General features: G+C 35.3%; 1 protein-coding gene across 2 annotated transcripts in view; it reads right to left on the reverse strand.

The window, feature by feature from the left end:
• The window catches only part of LOC149547789 (exocyst complex component EXO70A1-like), a 150,364-nt gene that overhangs the window by 28,736 nt on the left and 101,643 nt on the right, over positions 1-19,985 (reverse strand). For both annotated transcript variants that reach the window (XR_016353923.1, XM_089791840.1), the window contains exons 7-9: positions 7,216-7,421; positions 6,834-7,022; positions 6,534-6,633 (exon numbers count right to left, since the gene is read on the reverse strand). Coding sequence is in view for 1 of the 2 variants with exons in the window: in XM_089791840.1 (XP_089647966.1) it covers positions 6,534-6,633; positions 6,834-7,022; positions 7,216-7,421 (495 nt within the window). In the remaining variant the exon portion in view is untranslated. The remainder of the gene's footprint in view (positions 1-6,533; positions 6,634-6,833; positions 7,023-7,215; positions 7,422-19,985) is intronic.

A 19,985-nucleotide genomic window follows, 5' to 3' on the forward strand; every position in this document is an offset into this window, starting at 1 on the left:
AAAGACCATGCCGGATACGAAGACCATGAGAAAGCCAAGGCCAAATCCAACTCTCATGGAACTTTATTTGATGGAGGATAAAGTGTTGCATGAATTTGTGGATAGCTATAAAGAAAGCATTTCCCGGGCTGTTAGGAATAATGTTAGTTTGGAAGATGATGCTACGTCTTGGCTGTTGTGGAGAAGCCTTTGTGCCAGAATCCACAATTGAAAGAGTTAGAAGAAAAAAGAAAAATGTTGCAAATATAACAAAAAAGGGTATCACAGTTAAGTGAAGAGTTGAAGGTTGATGAAGAAGAAGCTTCGTTTATCTTAGTTTCATCCTTCTATTTGAATCACCTTGTCATGAATGACAAGAAGTCCAGCCAGAGTTACTCCAATCTCATGCTGATCCAATTTCAACAGATGAGAGTATATGTGACAAAAATGGAGAAGTGCCTCAAGAAAACTAGACGTGGGTAAATGAGAACACTCAAGCTGGAAGTGAAAAACATGGCAGTGGTGACAATGAATATAAAGAAGAGTTGTCAGTTAAAGAGGAAGAACCTTCGGTAACATCATCTTGTTTCACCTCTGGCAACCATTCTGTTCTTGTTGATCATGATGACACTCAGGAAAACATAGATAAAGGTAATCCTGAATCCTTTTTCTCTCCATATTTTGAAAGTTTCAGATTTGAAAGTGATGATAGTCATCTCATTTCAGAAGTTCCTATTTGTGAAAAATTTGACAACATGCTATTGGTGTATCAATCTTTCACTTTTAATGAAATGGATGAAAGTGATATTAGTCATCTTTCTTTGGAGAGTTTTTTTTGTAAGAAGATTCAGAATGAATCTTGTACTTTGGGACTACTTTTGACTCAAAAGCAAAGAACTCCAGCAATCTCTGGCAAAAGATAAGTGCCTTATCCATTAGGCGATAGAGTCACCAAGAAGAGAAAATCGGGAGCTGTTTGCAGAGAGGGCAGAGAGGAGCAGGGTAAAGCCAACTAACCAAAACTCCCAAAACTACCAGCAAGCACGAAGCTTGCACATTATTCAAACTAACACTATGCACAACAAAATTATATTTACAAGGTATATACAAAGGTAGGAAGAAATCCTACCACAACAAACTGAAGAAAGAAAAAGAATCACGTGAATCCATTTACCGACTGGGAGAAGTAGGCGGAGCCTTTTCGCCATAGCAAATCGTGTGTCAATGGAGTAGCTCCACACCATTGCCAACTAGCAACTTCTTTAGCACTGAACTTCAAGCTAAAAGCACATATGAACATATTGACCCAGCACTTCTTCCCGAACAACCATAATCTTCATAGCATTTTTTTCACCCAAGAATTTGTCTTCAACACTCACCCAACCAGGTTTTACTTCAAGCTGAAAAAAAATGAAAAATAGAAACCTCATCAAGAAATGGTGTACAATGTCTGAAAATGTTGTCCTCAAGAGTCACCTTTTGCATATGACTTTTAGTATCGTGATCAGTTTGTAGGTAAAGAGATGCCTCATCCAACTTAGGGTCAATTCTTGAGTATGTCATTTCTTCATCTCTTTCAAGAAACAAGTTGTCATCAGGCATGTAATACATTCCATCTTTTTCCTTTCCCAAAGTGCCATCACATTTTCCAACATTACTTCCACAATCCAAATCAGCTAAACCATATACAGAGGAAAGAAAAGAAGATTCACTTATTAGTGCTTCATTTTCAACTTGATTTGAATGGATACCTGAATCATTCTGGGAGAGATGATCTGGTTTGAGCAATGATAAAAATTTGTCTATAATATCCTCCTCCTCGTTGGGAAGGGCATCCTTCAACACACTAGCTGAGTCATCACTAGGTTGAAAGTCAGCTTCATACCTCTTTTTCTCAAAACAAAATTCAGCACAAGGAGTTTCATCCAAAGGCATCTTTACCTCACCTCTACAAAGAATTAGATTATCCAAAGAAAACTTTCTCATGCAGGTTTAGTGTTTCTTTTGGTTTGAAAAGTTCAACCCACATTTTAAATAGGTTCAAATGGTTCGGTGGCTTGAAACAATTCACCCTACAAGTTCAAGTTCATGTTTCAGATTTCATCAAGTAGGTCATTATCCGTGATATTCAAGCTCAAATTTGAAGCTCAGAGGTCACAAGTTGAAGATATTAATCAGTTTGAGAGTAAAAAATTCAACATAGTGAATTGGAAGCCTCAAAGCCAGTTCAAACCAGTATTGCAGATGGTTGAGATCAAATTCGGTACAGATTCTCGTACCCAGATGATATGGCTCGAATTAATTCATGTGAATGCTTTCAGGTATATGCAGGTGCATTTTGAATCATAGTGATCCAAGTACTCTAGATCTGAAGTCATTAAGTCGCAAATTTAGAGTGAATGATGGGGAACAATACATTTAGTTGCAGAGGAGCTCTTGCAAAGATGATTTTTCTTCAAGAGACTTGCTTTTTCTCGATTTGATATAAAAACACCCATGAACAAACCAATAGACCATGTTAATAATAACATGTGATGATCAGTCTTTGAATTCATAGAACAGCCACATTAGTGACACTCGATATGTCATAAAGATCCATACCAATGATAATTGGACAGCGTAGTAATGGAAGTTTGTGTAAATACACTAGAGATTGAGATGTAATTTAATTCAATTGATAGTTTTAAAGAGAAGACTACTTGATTAATGATGAACCGGGGTTAAAGTCTTCATTTTGAGTGCTGCAAATTGCCAAGTTGACATCCACATGCTGACACAACTTGTATATAATTGTGGGATGTTTGTCAGAATGCCAACGTATAGAGAAGTCGATTGCTTGGTTTGGTTATCGTATCAGCATTTCATAGCTAACATCGGGGCACAAGTTTTGGCCAGTAACAATATCATTGAATCATAACACTCCCCATAATAGATATGGCACAGATGCAAGGGAAGCCGGATAATGAAGTAAAGGCCAGTGATGTTTCAGAATCATTATTCTAAAAGGGTGATCCGATTGCAAAAAGAACACATATATTATAATGAGACAACTTTAGAATCAGTGAAGTTGTGTTGGAATTCTGAAATCAGAATATTCATACGTCATGATATCATTTCTTGAATGAATCGATGACTCTCCATAATACAAAACCTTGTGATGTCTGATGCCCCTAAACCAAGATAGAATACATTTGAAAATGCCAAGTGTCAGCTTGGACATATCACATCGGGTTCCCCACTCTATAAAGAACCCATGACTGAAGTATGAATGCCTCCTGAGTCACAAGCAATTCCATCATGCAGCCCAGGCCCGAGCTTGGCCTAATGGAAGGATGACGACAATGGTAATAAATCTAGAAGCCTACTACCTGTTTGGCATTGTGTCAATGTCTGAGGGAAAGTTTTGTGCTCTCTCACAAAAAGGATTGTGAATGTCAGTGGTTTCTTTCCTTCAAGCAGTTGTGAAAGTTTAGTTCACTCTTTCAAAGCATGGCTATTCTTTGTAATAAAGACATGAGACAAAGATACAAGCAATGACATCGCTTTCATGATAGTCAAATGTGCACTCAAAATGTAGGAATTACTGACTGCAATACCCATAGCCCAAGCATAATGGAATGTCACCTCATGAAAACGGCGATGTGAAAGCTTATGAACATTAGGCCCGAGCCTCATCTCACAACACCAGGAAGGTGAAAGGAACAAAGGAAGCCATGGTTATACCTAGGAACACACAATGTTCATACATGCATGTGAATTGTTTGACAGAATGCTGGAGTCGGTGGATGTTGATTAGAATCTACGGACACCCAGATGATGACATTCACATAGCAGGAAACGATGATATCGTTTCTTGCTTAAACTATTAGTAATATTGTGCAAGAATCCAAAACCGAATTCCACCAAGAGATTCAATGGAATTTATCCTGAGCATGGATATATATGCATGCTTTGTGGGGTGTTCTAAATTTCTAATAGAGTGCAAATAATGCTCTGATAAATAACCTACAAGATTGGGGATTTGTCAATTTAAGTATGAAGAGTCATTTGAACATATGTCATGTATAGAGCAACTCACATCTCCAAAAGAAGTGCTAGTTTTGTTTGAATAATTTTATAATGTTTTATATTTTCCCCTCAAATATCCCCTTACTTCCTTATGACAGAACATAGGGAGACTTTTAAAAGGTTTCTAAAACTTTATCAAAATATATTAAACAAGGGATATGAAAGAGATATTTAAGAGAGTTTCTAATAAACTCTATAAGAAAGGTAATATCAAAGCTTAGTTTTTGATAACTAATAAAAATCTTATCGAAACAAAAGATGGGGAGAAGTAGCAAGAAACGGTTATCAAAAGCTAAAGCGAAAAAGAAACTCTATTTATGGTAGAATTTCAAACATTGAAAGGATTCCAATTTTTCTGAATTTTGCTGGGGGAGACTTTGAGTGACAGCAGAATTAGAGACTGTGAATACAAAGAGAGAAGGGAGATATTTCATTTTCCAGATAGTGGTTTTTGTAGGTATCAAACAAAAAAGTCAGTTTTATTTTTTTGTGTTCAGAGGAGTACTTTAATACATCAGAACTTTGAGTTTGTGTTTCAAATCTCTGATCAATGTTGATCTTTGTATTGCATTGATTATCTCTAAATGCAGTTTCATATATATGATTATTGTCACGATTGTATTTTAGACTTTGTGGTTTAATTGTTTGTGTGTTAGGAAAGGACCATTCCTCTTTTTCTCTATCCGTTATGTAATGTAGCGTTCGGGTGAATGAACTATGTGTCATTTATTGTTTATTTCCTTTCAGTCAATTAGTCTTTCCGCATCTATGTCGTGTTTACGGATAGATGTGTGTAAACCTTTTGTGCTTTTTGGTTAAAAGCATCCATATTTGTATTTCTGTGAATTCATTGTAAATCATACAGGGGGAGCTATATCCGGATAAATTCAGAGGGCACTTACGCTTTTCAATAGCGAAGTGACTCAATTGTTAATGCATATTCAGTCTTCCTATTGGGGCTTTTGGGGTTAATTTGTATTTATTTCTTCAGAGGACGATATGTTGACTAACAACTAGAAATAATAATAATCATTTGAGATTATTTATTTATATATTAATATGTTAACTTATAAAGTTATATTAAAATATTTAACTTTATTGGTACGGGGGCTTAATTTTAAAGGGAAAATTATTAAAATATTAAAAGCTCTGATTTATTAGAGATATATGGAGACTTAATTATTTCAAAAAAGACTTATTTCTATTTATCCCACATTGGCTAGTGAAGTGTGTGGGTTCTCTTGAAGATGTAATAAAATGACAATTGCGAGCTCATTTCAGGATGCTGATTGAAATTGAAAATTAATGAAATTTTTGGACAGTTCATCTTAAAGGGCTTGGAGGAAAAAATCCCTCTTTGTTAGCAATCTCTAAACTATTGCTAGATAAAATCTAGAGATTCAATTTTGTGTTCGAATTGTTGTAAAATCTGATTGCAAGATTTACCTATTCATTTCCTTTCGAAGAAGTTCCAGTCATCTGACAAATTGATTGGGGAAGTTGGGAGTAATATTTGGATTGCCATTGATAAGAACAACCCTCTTTATGCTGGTTGTAACAATCTATCTTCTGCTGAGAATTCTGTGGGAGTCATACCAGCTTGGGAAGTTCTGTACTAGTGTAAGAAACAACTGAGATGTGCTATACTTGAATAAGCATCATTTGGGAGTAACACCAGGCTGAAATCAACTGGGAAGAGGGCCATATAGGTCTGGGCATCGCCAGGAGCAACGGACAGATCCGAGACTAATCAGAGGAGTGTCACATCACTTGGAATCTGCATACGCTGGAGAAAAAACTGAAGCATTCCTTACTGTATTGAAAACTAATCATTTCTGTAATGTAACTTATATCTGATCTGAAAATGAGATCTATGAAATCTCAATAAAGTCAATTGTTTTTCAGCGCTTTGTTTCTATGGTATATTGCATAGTATGATGTTTATTTATTGTTCTCTATCTTGAATCAAATCCGAAAGTCTTAATTAGTATTCAAAAGAAACACAAGAAAAAAACACATACCAGACCACCTATTACAGCAGAGCTTAATCTTAATGATTCACTAAATTTAATATATACCCCAAAAAACTTATATGATACATGCATAAGATTCACACAAGTGAGAAAATGCAAAACAACTTTCTATCTGGGTATTGATTTAAGCAAAATTTTAAAATTCTCTAATAGAAAACATAAACATGTTGTTTGTGCAAGCTTGTTTGCCTCCTTTCCTAATTATGGCCTGTATGTGGAGTGGCAAGGCTATTGAAATAAATGAATCATACAACCATTAAACCTGAAAGAAATTCAGGTAAAAATGTAACCTAATATGCAACTGATGTTACCTTAAGTTTCTAACATGACAAAATCCATATTCAACATTATTATATGCAATTCAGTTTTATGATTGTTTCAAGTAATGTTAATAGAATTAACCTTTCTCTCTGCTAAATTAGTTCTTTTAAATATCTGATTGAAACTGAATACCTTCTTCCATGAAGCACGTTGGTATCCACTTGCATGCTGCCGAACTAGACGCCGATGTGTTTGCACCCAATCATCACCTAAAAAATCCCTTGCCTCAGATCTGTCCATCTCAAACCCATGGTAGGATAAATAAAATGCTCCAGAGTCATAAAGCTTACATATTAAAGAGAAACGGAAGATTTGTGTAATTGCACGAACTAAATTTTCCATAGAAACAAAATTAAAATTTCTGAAAAAAAAATGGAGAAATATATGCTTTAAGGCATTATCCTATGTTGTAGGAATAAATAATCAACTTACTTTCTAATTGAACTAACCATATGGTGGATGTTATTCATGAGAAATAAATGCATTAGAGCAGGGTCCTTGTATTGCCTTGCCTTCTCATCTAGATTCGATAGGAGGATAGAAATAATGTCCCTGATTCGTGAAGATAGATCACCATTTTTCTCATCATCTTTAAATATATGTTCTAATGTTGTCCTATATCTGTAAGAAATTAAAAAGAACATACTTATTTCAAATGTCAAAATTAACTTCATTTAGGTAGAGTCATAGCTGTAAAGCACAGTGTAAATCATGTATCTAAAGTATTGATTGGCTTTAGCTACTCAAACATGAAAAAATGAAACTTGTTTAATTTTTGTGCCTACATTGATTCCAAACAAAATGTATTACTTACTCAAGCAGAAACTTTGCATAGTTCATGACATGATTAGTTAAAGAATGAACAGTGCCATCATGCACAATTGCCTTAGTGGCACCTTTCTCCATACCATCTTCGAACTGACTCAGTGAATTGCATGCTGTTTGTCCCAACCTCTTCATTAATTCTTCAAAACTAGACATTGATTCCATCGATGCTTTCTCTTGAAATATATGTTGAACCTTCATTCAGTTACACATACAAGTTACTTGAAAAGGATCCATGTCCCTTCATACTAGTGCAAATTACAACACTGATCTTTTGAAAATTGAACAACTTATCTAATTAATAGGAATTATTATAACAGAATGCTTTTGATTCTAATAAGACTGGAAATTATTTAATAAGAAAAAATTGTATACAAAATATTCTACTAGTATTATGCAGTACAGCATTTAAACAAATCTCTGTCTCTTTCAGAATAAACTACGATACAGAAATGCTTTTTATTCTAATAAGACAAAGGCATTAAATTGAAATATTTGTATACACAATATTATACTGTTATTATGAACTATAACTGTTAAAAAGGTTGCATGGGGACGGGGATACTTGGGGTACTTAAGGTATGGGTACAACTATTTTTCAAAATAGGGGACAGGGATACTTGGGTATATCAAACTTTATTTTTAATTATATTTTTATATTTATAGAAAATCTGAAATTATGAGTCATGACAAATGGTTTTCAAAACAAGAATAGTGATATAATTTGCAAATAAATGTGTTCTTTTCAGTTTCAGTTTTGCTATATGTTTTAAATAATAATATATGATAAATGGTTAGATGCATAACAAAGAAGGCAGACTTTAAACATGAACAAGAAGATCATAAATCATATGACAATGACATATTGCAAATGATAAACTTCTGACTTGAGCAGTCATAAATTTTATTGTTAATCTATATTGTATTAAAGTTTCAAACTGATTAGGTATTGAATTAAGCTTGATAAACAACAAGCTGATACCCAAACAAAAAACCAAAAAAAAAAAAAACACAGAAATCTTAATCAAGGTCCCTTAGCTATGATGCTCTCCACTGAGTACCCAGTACTTGGGATACGTGTACCCAGTACTTAGGTGAGATATGTGTACCCAGTACTTAGGTACGTGGGTATGTGTACTAGAGATGTGGGTATGAGTACCCATGCAACCTTGCTGTTGGATATGGAAGAAAATAAGTTAACATAATGTCCACAATTGGTTCAAGTTGGTCACTAGAAGTCAAAAATCAAACCAATAATAATAGCATGTCGGAGCAAAAACAGAATCTCAGTTCTAAAAGAGACAAAAGACTAAATGATATATTCTACAAAAAGTATTCTAGCTAGTTGGGATGGATAACCTAAATTGATAATAACTAAATATGTCAATATATCATGTCTTTCAAACCTGGTTACAATCATGAGAAGGAAACACTTTTTTATAGAATAAGATGGGCATATTGATTATCCAATAGAGAGAAATGTTGTCTTAGTGTAGTATCAAATGAAATACCACAACCCCAATCACTAAGAAAAATCAAATACAAGAAATAATAAATTTCATAAAAAGAATGTTGAGACTAAGTGAATCTCATGTGATGATCCAATGGAATGGAAGAACCTATACAAGAAACCCTCTCATTATTAAGGGATAATGTTTCTCTTATAATAGAGAGGATGTTGACAATGGAAATTTTAACTCAATTACAAGAAATGTGGGTAATAGAACTTGTAAGCCATCTAAATTAACAAATCCACCTTATCTAGTAAATAAAGAAAAAAGTATTGAAATTTAACTAACCACAAGTGATGATGAGATCTCTTCAATTTGTCATCAAATAAGTTTAACAATAGAACTCAAAGAGTTCTTAACATCACCAACATAGAAATAAGTTAATAAAATAGATAATTAAACTGGTAGTCCTTAAAAATCTCCACAAATTTCGATGTTTGAAGGAAACCCTTTAGGATATGCATGATTATAAGATCTAATGTTTGTGGTACACTAACATTGAGGGTAATGTCTCGAAGGTGAACTCGGCTTGAAGGCGATCTCAGCCCAAAGGGGATATCATTCTAGAGGGGATCTTTGTCTCGAAGGCGATCTTGGCCCAAAGGCAATCTCGGCCCGAAGGGGATTTGGAGGCAATCTTGATCCGAAGGTAATCTCAGCCCGAAGGGGATCTCGGCCCGAAGGCAATGACTTCTCGAAGGGGATTTCAGTGATCTCGACCCAAAGGTAATCTCGGCCCGAAGGGAACTGCGTCACGAAATCTTAAAACTATTTCCTTAAGCATATTATTAATAAATATTATCATAGAGTACTGAGGAATACTTACCTTGGTATGCTGCTCATACTTCTTACCTATATCAAATGTGTCATCTTTATGAACAATACTCACTATCTTTGCTTCGTGAATGCAATCCTTGGTATTTGACTTTTGTTTTTCTGTTGAGAAGTCATGAAGTGTGTTGTGATCTTTGCTGAATGGAAGGTTCGTATGCATGCAATCAGTCATACTTGCATTAGAACAAGTCACCCTTGTTTGATTTTCCTTTTGCACACAATCTACCCCACATTCCAAATGATTCTCCTCATAAGAAAATTATAAATATAACCCGAATTCAAGCATTATTACTTTCGTGTTGTCAAGAATCTGATCAATTGAGATATTTGAAAAAAATTTAGAACTACCTTCCAACATGTCCTTATTATGTACATTCAATTCCATCTCATCTTCACATTTTAAATGCAAATATTGATCATAAAATGGATTGGAAAATGGCTCTTCCTCTGAATATATTTCTCCACTTATGCTATGATTTTCATTATTTTCAGAATCATTCTTAGGCATGTTATCATACTGCTGATATATTTGATATAAAAAATCTTCTTCAAACAAAGGACTCGAGAATATAGAGTGCTTGGGAATATTTCCATGAGATCCTTCATCCAACTTTCTCATGCTATTCTACTTCACTTTCACAAAATATTATATCTAGATTCTCTATTGTTTCACTGCATAAGGTGTCTAATATGATTTGGAAGTCCTTCTTGGATGCATTTTCTTTCTTTTCATATATGTTCACATTGTCTTCGAAATCTCCTTCTACTATTCCATCATATACAGGATCTGAAATTTCTTTAAACTATATCCGAATAGATCTCTTTCTATACTTTTACCACAATGCACATCTTCCACAAATATATTATCCTCCTGAGAACTGTATGCTCTTTGTGGTTCATTTATTTCCTCGTGAAAGTATATGGATTTGACAAAATGAATGAATTTACTTGTTCATTGAGTGTTTCATAGGACACATTTATTGTCTTATTAGTTTGCTTTTCTTTGTGTGTGGGAAGAAAAATTTGACCACTTTTTTTAACATGCTTTTGATATTCTATGTCTAACAAAGTCGAAATCTCATCCACACTGAGAGAATCATTTTGATCATTTCCATGATCTTCACAATCTAATTCCTTACTGGTCTCATCATGATCGGATTCGATCTCTTCTACATTTGAATCTAAAACATTATTATGTTCTTGTATCACTTTAGCATCCTTCTCTTCATCTTTGATAGCTTGATCCCATATTTGAAGAAGAAGATTTACATCAAGGTCCTTTGGCGATATTCTCAACTTGACAATTATGTTCATAAATTCCTCGTAAGGAGGTTTGAGGTTTGATGGAATCATGTAAGCATTTAGCATCCTCAAAAAACAAATGTGCTAAAGTCTCGCCTTCATATATTTCTATATTGAAAAAGCCATCAAGTGGAGACATGTCAAGATCCTCTTCCATGCTACAATTATGACCTTCATATTGTTCATAACACATCTCTTCTTCATGGCCCGCATCATGAAATAGGTGATAGATCATAGGAGCAAGTTTGGCTGGAGGTGATTGGGTCGGATGTTGTGGTAAGTGTAGATGCCACATTATTGGCTGATCTAGTAGGAGGTAGTCCTGGGGTGAGAATGGACATGAGTATTCCAGAAAAGGAACATCATACACTAGTAAGATAGAGAAGTTGGCCCTGTAACTACATACCTAGCATGGTAGCTACTTCCATCTATAGAATGGGGACCTTCCATTTAGTCCCCTGTGAGAGAGGACCTCTATTCGGAGGCAATGTTGTTGGACAATGATGTCTGTATATATGTAGAGGCACCTTTGCTAGGACAGATGGGAGAACAAAGTAGAATAGCATCGGGAGGGGAAGTAGAGACTATAGTGCAAGCAGAGGACGAAATGCCAACAGATGATAGGAGGGATGAGGAAGTACAAACATACCTTTGTTTTAGTACTAAAGTAATGGATGCAGGAAAGTTGCTTGCAGAGGAGGTGCTTGCAACGCGACATGAGGAGAAGGCTAGGGAAGAGGCTTGGGTAGCAACAGAAAAATCTTGAGAGGAGATAACTACTCGACTAGCCACTCGTGTAGTATTAGTAGCCCAGCTAGAGGCAGCCACATAGGGCAAGAGTATGGTGGAACAACAACTAGTAGAGGCAATGAAGGAAAAGGAAGTAGCCAAGGTAGTCTATGATAAGGAGATTGAATTACAGGAAGTCACATTGATGCTGAAGGAGGTAGTCGAGGAGAATTCGGAGATACAAGAAGATCAAGATATTTGGACTCAATTAGGTGTACAAGTTGCGAAGGAAAATGAATGCTTCTTCACCCCAAATAGCAGTTGTAGAGATGCTTCCTCCCAACTCTTCTTAGCTTGTTTTTTCTTATATGTAATCAGCATTGTCCCTATGTTGAATTTGTCATTAGGAGATGACTTTCGGTTTGGGGGGAATGATGTTGTCAGGAACGATTGTAAACCTTCCAGAATAGTTATTAGTTAAGTGTGTAAGTTGTCCAATACCAAAGGTAGTTGGAACATGACTGTTGAGTCACACCCCTTCGGGTACTATATGTATATCCATCTGAGCAACATTAGAGATGAATTAGAAGTACATTATTTTACAGTGTATTGTCATGAACATTAATGGAATTAGCAATTCAGTTGTATCACAAATTTAAGTTTAGTGGACTCGGCTAGGATAAGTGCTTGGGTTGAGAGATGTTGAGAGCCTCTTGTTATATTAGGTTCTCCAGTAGTTAGCACGTTGCCAAATGATGTAGGATAGGTTATTGATGGCTCTTGTAATGTAGAAATGGATTTATCGATGATTTACGTGATAGTTTACAACACTATTGCATCTTCTTCACAAGACATATACAAGTTATCATCTAGATGGGGGATCGGCTCTCATGCTAGGTTGTTTCCCTCCTTTGGAAACACATTTGTTATTTCATTCCATGCATTTGATTTTGATCGACAATTTGTTGAGATACAAAGTAGGAGGGATCAGATGAAGGTTGTTGGAGAGAAGGTTGATTCAACCTTATCTCACTTTAAATGCGAGCATAAGTATGTTGAGTACCTTCTTTAGAGAGAAAAAATTAAGGAAAAATAGTATGGGTTTTGAGGATGGAACTCACATTCATGATTTAATGTTTATCGAGAGGGCTTTGGAGGCATTTAAATTAGAATACCTCCACTTATTTCACGACAGAGAGTATGCTATTGGGTATGCAGAGAGGCTCGGTAGGGCATCTACCCAGTCAATTGTTTAAGATCAAAGATAGGAGTCATCTTCTCATTCTTGAGTTGATAGTGATGAGCCATTGATAGAGATCAGATCCTTTTATTGTATATACACAGTGACAAATGCTCATCATCTTTCTTTTGATCCACATGTAGAGGACTTGGCTATACATCGATGTGGGTTGGTTCTAAGATTATACCATCTTTAATGAGATGGGTATATGTCATCTTTATTTGGAATAAGAACTTGCAAGATGGTGGGAGACTACTTGCAAAATTCGTACATCTATGGTAGTTTCGTGGAGGATGGATATCATGGTTATGATACAAACACCCTTGGGATTCTTATCTTTTTGGTAGAGTTGGATTGCATACCCATGGGGAATTGGTAGAGTAGAGAGGGAGATTTTGTCTACCAAATGTTTCCAACTATCCTTACCTCCTTATAATGGATGGATGTGAGTTTCATTTATATTGGGATCCTAGTGGTGATAGGGTTAGCACTAAAGGTTTGATCGGTCTTGTCAAATTACTTCAACTTCTAAAGTATGATGGTAGTGGGCTCATATCAGCGCAACAAAAATCTTGGGTTGTTGTTCTTGGCAGGCATCAATTTAGGATTTGGCATCCATGTATATTTAGTTAGACACTCTTTAGTGTGTTGTAGGGTCATATACATGCATTCAGATAATATTTTGGGTCCACTACATAGTATTGCAGTATGTACATGGTGTGGGTTACTAACAATATTAATTTTAATCCTCATGTATAGGGTTTGTTTCAAACATGTAGTTTTAGTGCATAGAGTTGGGATAGATGGATTCATGTTCACTCTTGTGTGTTTATATTGGTGCAATAGTTGTGTTTTAGTGTGGAACAATTCTTAATCTACCTTTTGTCTTACAATGCAGTAAGGTCCCCCTTTTCATAAACATTAGAGCTTGAGGGATTAGTCTATTTGCTAATTCTCATAGGCTAATCATTTGGATAGGGGGTCTCAATTGGTCGAGCCAAAGGTTGTTTTTCTATCTCAGTAGTTAAAGTTGTTTTGGTTTTCTCTTCCTTCTATTTGATGGTCAAAAGAACCTTATGTAATAAGGGAAGTGATGAGGAACCTATCCTAAGAAGACGCCTTTTCAAGACTAGATATAAGATGGCTGGAAAATGTTACAAAGTGATCATTGACAGTGGAAGTTCTACAAATTTGGCATCAAAAGAGCTGGTTACAAAGTTGCAGTTGCAGAGGCTAAAGCATCCTAAACCTTATCATGTTTCATGGATCAAGGATGAACATAAGATATTGGTAAGTGAACAATGTATTGTGAAGTTCAAGATTGGACATTATGGAAGATTGAATCAATACATTCTTTGGGTGAATGGGAGAAAACAAATATTTTTGCCTTTGATTGAAAGTCCAAATGAAGTTAATTATACTACTGTGAGAATTTGCATGGTTAAGGGAGAGCAATTTGAAAAATAAAATCTATTTTGCCATAATTCCTAGGAGACCGAGTTGTGCTAGTAGGAACAGAGTATTAGAAAATAGTGTTAACCGAGTGCCAGTGAGTAGCGACTGAGTGCCAATCAGTAGCGACAAAGTGATAGAAGTTAGTGGTAATGGAATGATAGCAAAAATTGGTAGTATTGACCGAGTGCCAGTGGAAATTACAAATTTGCTGAATGAGTATAAAGATATTGTTGCAAAAGATATTCCTTATGGTTCACCTCCAATGAGAAGTATAAGTTATTGCATGGATTTGATTCCTGGAGCTAGTTTTCCGAATAAAGCACCATATAGATTGATACCTACTGTGAATGAAGAACTTAATAGACAAGTGCATGAATTTTTGCAAAAAGGTTTGACCATAGAAAGCTTGAGTCCATTTGTTGTACCTACCTTATTAGCACCTAAAAAGAATGGAGAATGGAGGATGTGTACTGATTCCAGAGCTATCAACAAGATCACAGTGAATATAGTCTTCCTATGCCAAGGATGGATTACATAATGGTTCATTTGAGTGGAGCGAAGTATTTTACCAAGATTGATTTAAAGAGTGATTCATTAGATCAAAATTAGAGAAGGTGATAAATGGAAAATTGCTTTCAAGGCAAAAGATGGTTTGTATGAATGGTTGGTAATGCCTTTTGGTTTGACTAATGCATCTAGTACTTTCATGAGGTTAATGAATGAAGTTCTCAAAAGATTTTTGGGTAAGTTTGTCATTGTGTACTTCAATGGTATTCTAATATTCAATAAGACTAAGGAAGAACATATTGAGCATGTTAGACAAGTATTGCAAAGATTGAAAGAAGAGAAATTGATGATTAATCTAAAGAAGTATTCTTTTATTGAAGAGGAGATTGTGTACTTGGGATTTGTGATTTTAGTTGATGGTTTTAGAATGCACCTTAAGAAGGTTAAAACAATTTTGGAGTGGCCTACACCTGAGAATGTGAGTGAGGTAAGATCATTTCATGGTTTGGCTAGTTTTTATAGGAAGTTTATAAAGAATTTCAGTTTTGTTTGTAATGCTATGACTGAGACAATGTGAGGAAACAAAAAGGAATTCAAGTGGACACATAGAGCTGATAACAGTTTTGAGACTTTGAAACAAAAGATTGTGGAGTTACCTGTATTGGCTTTGCCTAATTTCAATAAGGTATTCCAAGTTGAATGTGATGCAAGTGGCAGTGCAATAGGAGTTGTATTGAGTCAAGAAGGTAAACATGTTGCTTTCTTTAGTGAGAAGTTGAATGATGCTAAAAAAAAGTATTTTGTGTATGATCAAGAGTTGTATGCTATTGTTCAAGCATTGAAGAAGTGGAGACATTATTTGATTCCTAAAGAGTTTGTGTTGTCTACTAATCATAAAGAGATACAATACCTCAAAAGTCAACATAAATTGAATTAGAGACATATGAAGTGAGTTGAGTATTTGCAAAGTTTCACATTTGTGATCAAGCATAAAAGTGGACTCACTAACCGAGTTGTTGATGCATTGAGCAGAAGACGTTCTTTGTTGACCGAGATGAAGGTTGAAATTCTTGGTTTTGATGGAATGAAGGAGTTGTATGATACTGATCCTAATTTTTCTAAGATGTGGAGAGAATGTAAAGCACCCAATTTAATAGAACAATAAAGTAAGTTTGATGCATATTTTATTCAAGAAGGTATGTTGTTTAAAGGAATCCAGTTGTGTATTCCTTGAAGTTCTATGAGATTGAATTTGATTAAGGAAAAACATAGTGATTTATTGGCTGGACATTTTGGAATTGATAAGACATTAAGTTTGTTGAAGGATAAGTATTATTGGCCACAGATTTATAAGGATGTATAGAAGTTTGTAGAGAGTTGTGGAGTTTGTCAAGTTGCAAAAGGAGTAAGTCAAAATACTAGTTTGTATACACTTATTTCTGTTCCTGAGAAACCTTGGAGTGACATCAATATGAATTTTGTTCTTGGATTGCCTAAAATAGTGAAGGGGTATGATTCTATATTTGTTGTTGTGGATAGATTTTCTAAAATGGCTCATTTCATAGTTCATACCATGTAAGAAGACATCAGATGCTAAGCATGTTGCTAAGATTTTTTTGAAAGAGATTGTTAGATTGCATGGATTACCAAGAAGTATTATTTCTAATTGAGACAGTAAGTTTGTTGGTTACTTTTGGAGGACTTTGTGGAAGAAGATGGGTATTGAATTGAAGTTTAGTTCTACATTCCATCCACAGATAGATGGACAAACAGAGGTTGTGAATAGAAGCTTGGGTAATTTACTGAGATGTTTAGTTGGAGATAAGCCAAGTAAATGGGAGTTGGTATTGGCACAAGGTGAGTTTGCATATAATAATTTTGTGAATAGGAGTGCAGGGAAAACACCTTTTGTGATTGTTATTGGAATACAGCCTAATGGGATATCAAATTTAAGGGATGTTGTTGGTGAAGAGAAGTTAAGTGTTGCAGGGGAAGAATTTGCTGATTTCATCAAGCCTTTGCACGAGGAAGTAAAGTTAAGGCTGGAACAAAGTAATCTGAAGTATAAGGAAAATGCTTATAAGTCTAGAAGACATCATGTTTTTTAGATTGGTGATGAGGTGATGGTTCATCTAAAAAAAAAAAGATTTCTTAATGGAACATAAAGTAAATTGAAGATGAAGTTTGGACCTTGTAGGATCTCGAGAAAGTTTGACAGTTGTAATGCTTATGAAGTTGAGTTACCTAATGACATGGATATATCTCTTATATTCAATGTTGCTGATTTGTATAAGTATCATGAGTCAGATGATGAAGTTGTTGTATCAGATGATTATCCTAAGAAGTAGATTGAAGAGGTTGAATAGATATTAGATCCTAAAGTTGGTAAGAGTACATGAGGAAAAGATTGCTATGAACACTTGGTGAAATGGAAAAATAGGCCAGTTGAAGATGCTACATGGATTTCCCAATTTGAGTTGGATTCAGCTCAGGTTGTGACATCTCAATGATTTAGGAGAATCATTTCTTTCAATCCCAGTTGTCTGATGAAGGAGCATCTTGCGTTGCATTTCTATCCTGCATAGTTTTTGAGTTCTCTTTGGTTGCCTAGTTCACAGTTAAAGCCGAGTTCTCTTTGGTTGCCGAGTTCACAGTTGATGTTGAGTTCTTTGTGGTTGTCGAGTTCATGTATGTACCAAGCATTTACCAAGTGCCAGTAGTATTTTGGGTCTTCTTTGACCAAGTTGTCTGCATCTAGTTCCAGTTTGAGCCGACCTTGTGGGTTTATTCCGTGACTGGTATGTAATATTTTTTGGGAGCCGACTTGTTGCTTGGTTTGCATTTAACGTAAGGGTTTATTTTGTTGGTATTTGTAACAGGCCGACTTGTGGCCATACAAGTATTTAAAGGGGTCTTGGGTAGAGACTTAAGGGAGAGTAGATCATGAAGAGTAGAAGTAAAAGTTGGAATGAGAAGTCTATCATTGAGGATTGAAGTCTGATTTGTAATGTTGGTCATAACCCAGAAGGCCTTACAGCTAGGCATGTATGTTGATGATTTGATGAGTCTATAAAGCCCTTTGGCTCTTCTATCTCCTTTAGTTGTTGTTCTTTGTGTTATTTTTCGTTGTGTTTACTCTTGTTGGTGACTTTGGTAGCTGGGTGTGCCTTTGACCCTAGTTATCTTATGTCCTCCCTATGTCAATTGAAGACAATTTTAAATTCTCGTCTATAGTAGATTAAGCATTGGGGTTCGAAGAATTTGGAGCATATAGAATTGATAATTCTACTATGTTAGAAAGCACTTAGAGATGGTGAGACCATCTAGTGATTCATGCTTTCTAATGACATTAATTGGGTGTACAACTGATTTAACTGGTGGAGAAATTTAAACATTTTTACTTGAAGAAGTTGGGGGAATATGGGTTGTCATGTCTATTAAAATGGCAAAATAATAAGATCAGTAGAAGCGATTATAGTGGTTGGATCTATGTATAAGGAAAAGGCACCATTCTACTACTTGGTGCCAACGGAAACAACTCTAGACTTCAGCGTTAAAGAGCATCTTGTTCCCTATCAATAGTATCAAGTGGGGCTTCTTCATTGGTAGTTGTGATTTATCTTGGAGAATTCACATTGGCTGAAAATCACTACTAGGTTCTAAGTCCGTTTCAAAGACTGGTCATTAGCATAACATTCATATTTGTAAATCTGTTTTTGGAAAAATGAGTCAATAAAATTTATGAGAGGGTAAGTGCATAGTAGCAAGTACTATGACTGCTCAATGCATAATTAGTTCTAATTTGAAATTACTTGCATTTGTATATGTTGTAAAATTGCGACAATCAATTAAATACTACGCTATCAAATTCGTGTATCTAGACCACAAAGCAGATTTGGATTCAAATCAGCTTTGGATTCACGATCCAATTCATGCCAAATTCATACAGGGTTTGGATTTGACCTTGTGGGTCCATTTGCATTTCGGTTGTGAGGCCTTTTGGGTTTCGGCCATATACAATGAATTTATAAAGTTAGAATCCAAATTCACATCCTATCCTACTTCTCAGCTAAGTCACAAGGTTCGAATTTGAATTCGAGTTCGGCAACTATAAAATTCGAATGAAGTTCGGGAAAGAGTAAAATTCGGAGAAAAATTCGAATTAAATTTGCCTTATACAATTTTAATTATTTTCTAGATGTATGTAATATATCTTATCAATTATCAAAATAGTAAAAATTGCTAAATAGATCTCACAACTTAATAAGCTTGATGAGACATTTATTAATTACAAAACATAAGAAACATGTGAAATCACAATAGCGAAGATATTATTTTGTTGCGTAGGTACAATCAATAGTCAAGACTTCATAGCTTCAAGAAAGCTCGAAGTCATCAAGAGCACTTGGCTCAGATGGTGTAGCATCATCATCAGTATCACTACCCAATTCTTCCTCAAAAAAGTCAAGCTAATCTGTGTCTGGTGTTGTTGTGTCTTCTAAAGTCTGTTATTGTGAAGATGACTCATTTGTTGATTTGTTCATAAGCAATTTTAAATTGCTGCGAACATAGACAAGATCTCCCAACTTTCCAGACAACAACTTGTTCCTCTTTTTGGAATGAATGTGGTCAAAGCAACTCCAATTTCTCTCACAAGCTGATGAACTTGCTTCTTGACTCAAAATTCGAATGGAAAATCACTGAAGTTCAGGAGTTTCTGCCCCATAGCTCATCCACCATCTATAACCAGGTACCTCATCTTGTGTCATATCATATTTGGCTGCTCCTATTCCAAACATCCCTTTCACTTTTCTATATTTCCAACATTGTTCTCTAATTAGAGATGCAATTGTTGGATCTGGTTCAAATCTACTAATGGCTTCATAAAACCCTGCCATAATTTCAGCATCACCTTGTCTATCAATGTGAAACAGTTTAGGCTCCAAATAGCAAGCTGCTGCATGTAAAGGAGTGTGCATCATTTTCCATCTTGAATCAACAGTCTCCCATATCTCTATGTACTCTACTTCCACATTATTTAGTGCTCTCTGAATTGCTTCCTTGCAACGGTCCATGCTTTCATAAAGCATTCCAAGGCAAGGAGTGTCACCATCAACCATGCGGAGCACGTTGACAATTGGACTGCATATATTTAAAACCTTTGCCCCTTCCCAAAAGCTA

This window comes from Cupressus sempervirens, chromosome 7 (assembly GCF_028749045.1).
Source record: "Cupressus sempervirens isolate cs-2001-9-10 chromosome 7, ASM2874904v1, whole genome shotgun sequence".
Lineage (NCBI taxonomy): Eukaryota > Viridiplantae > Streptophyta > Pinopsida > Cupressales > Cupressaceae > Cupressus > Cupressus sempervirens.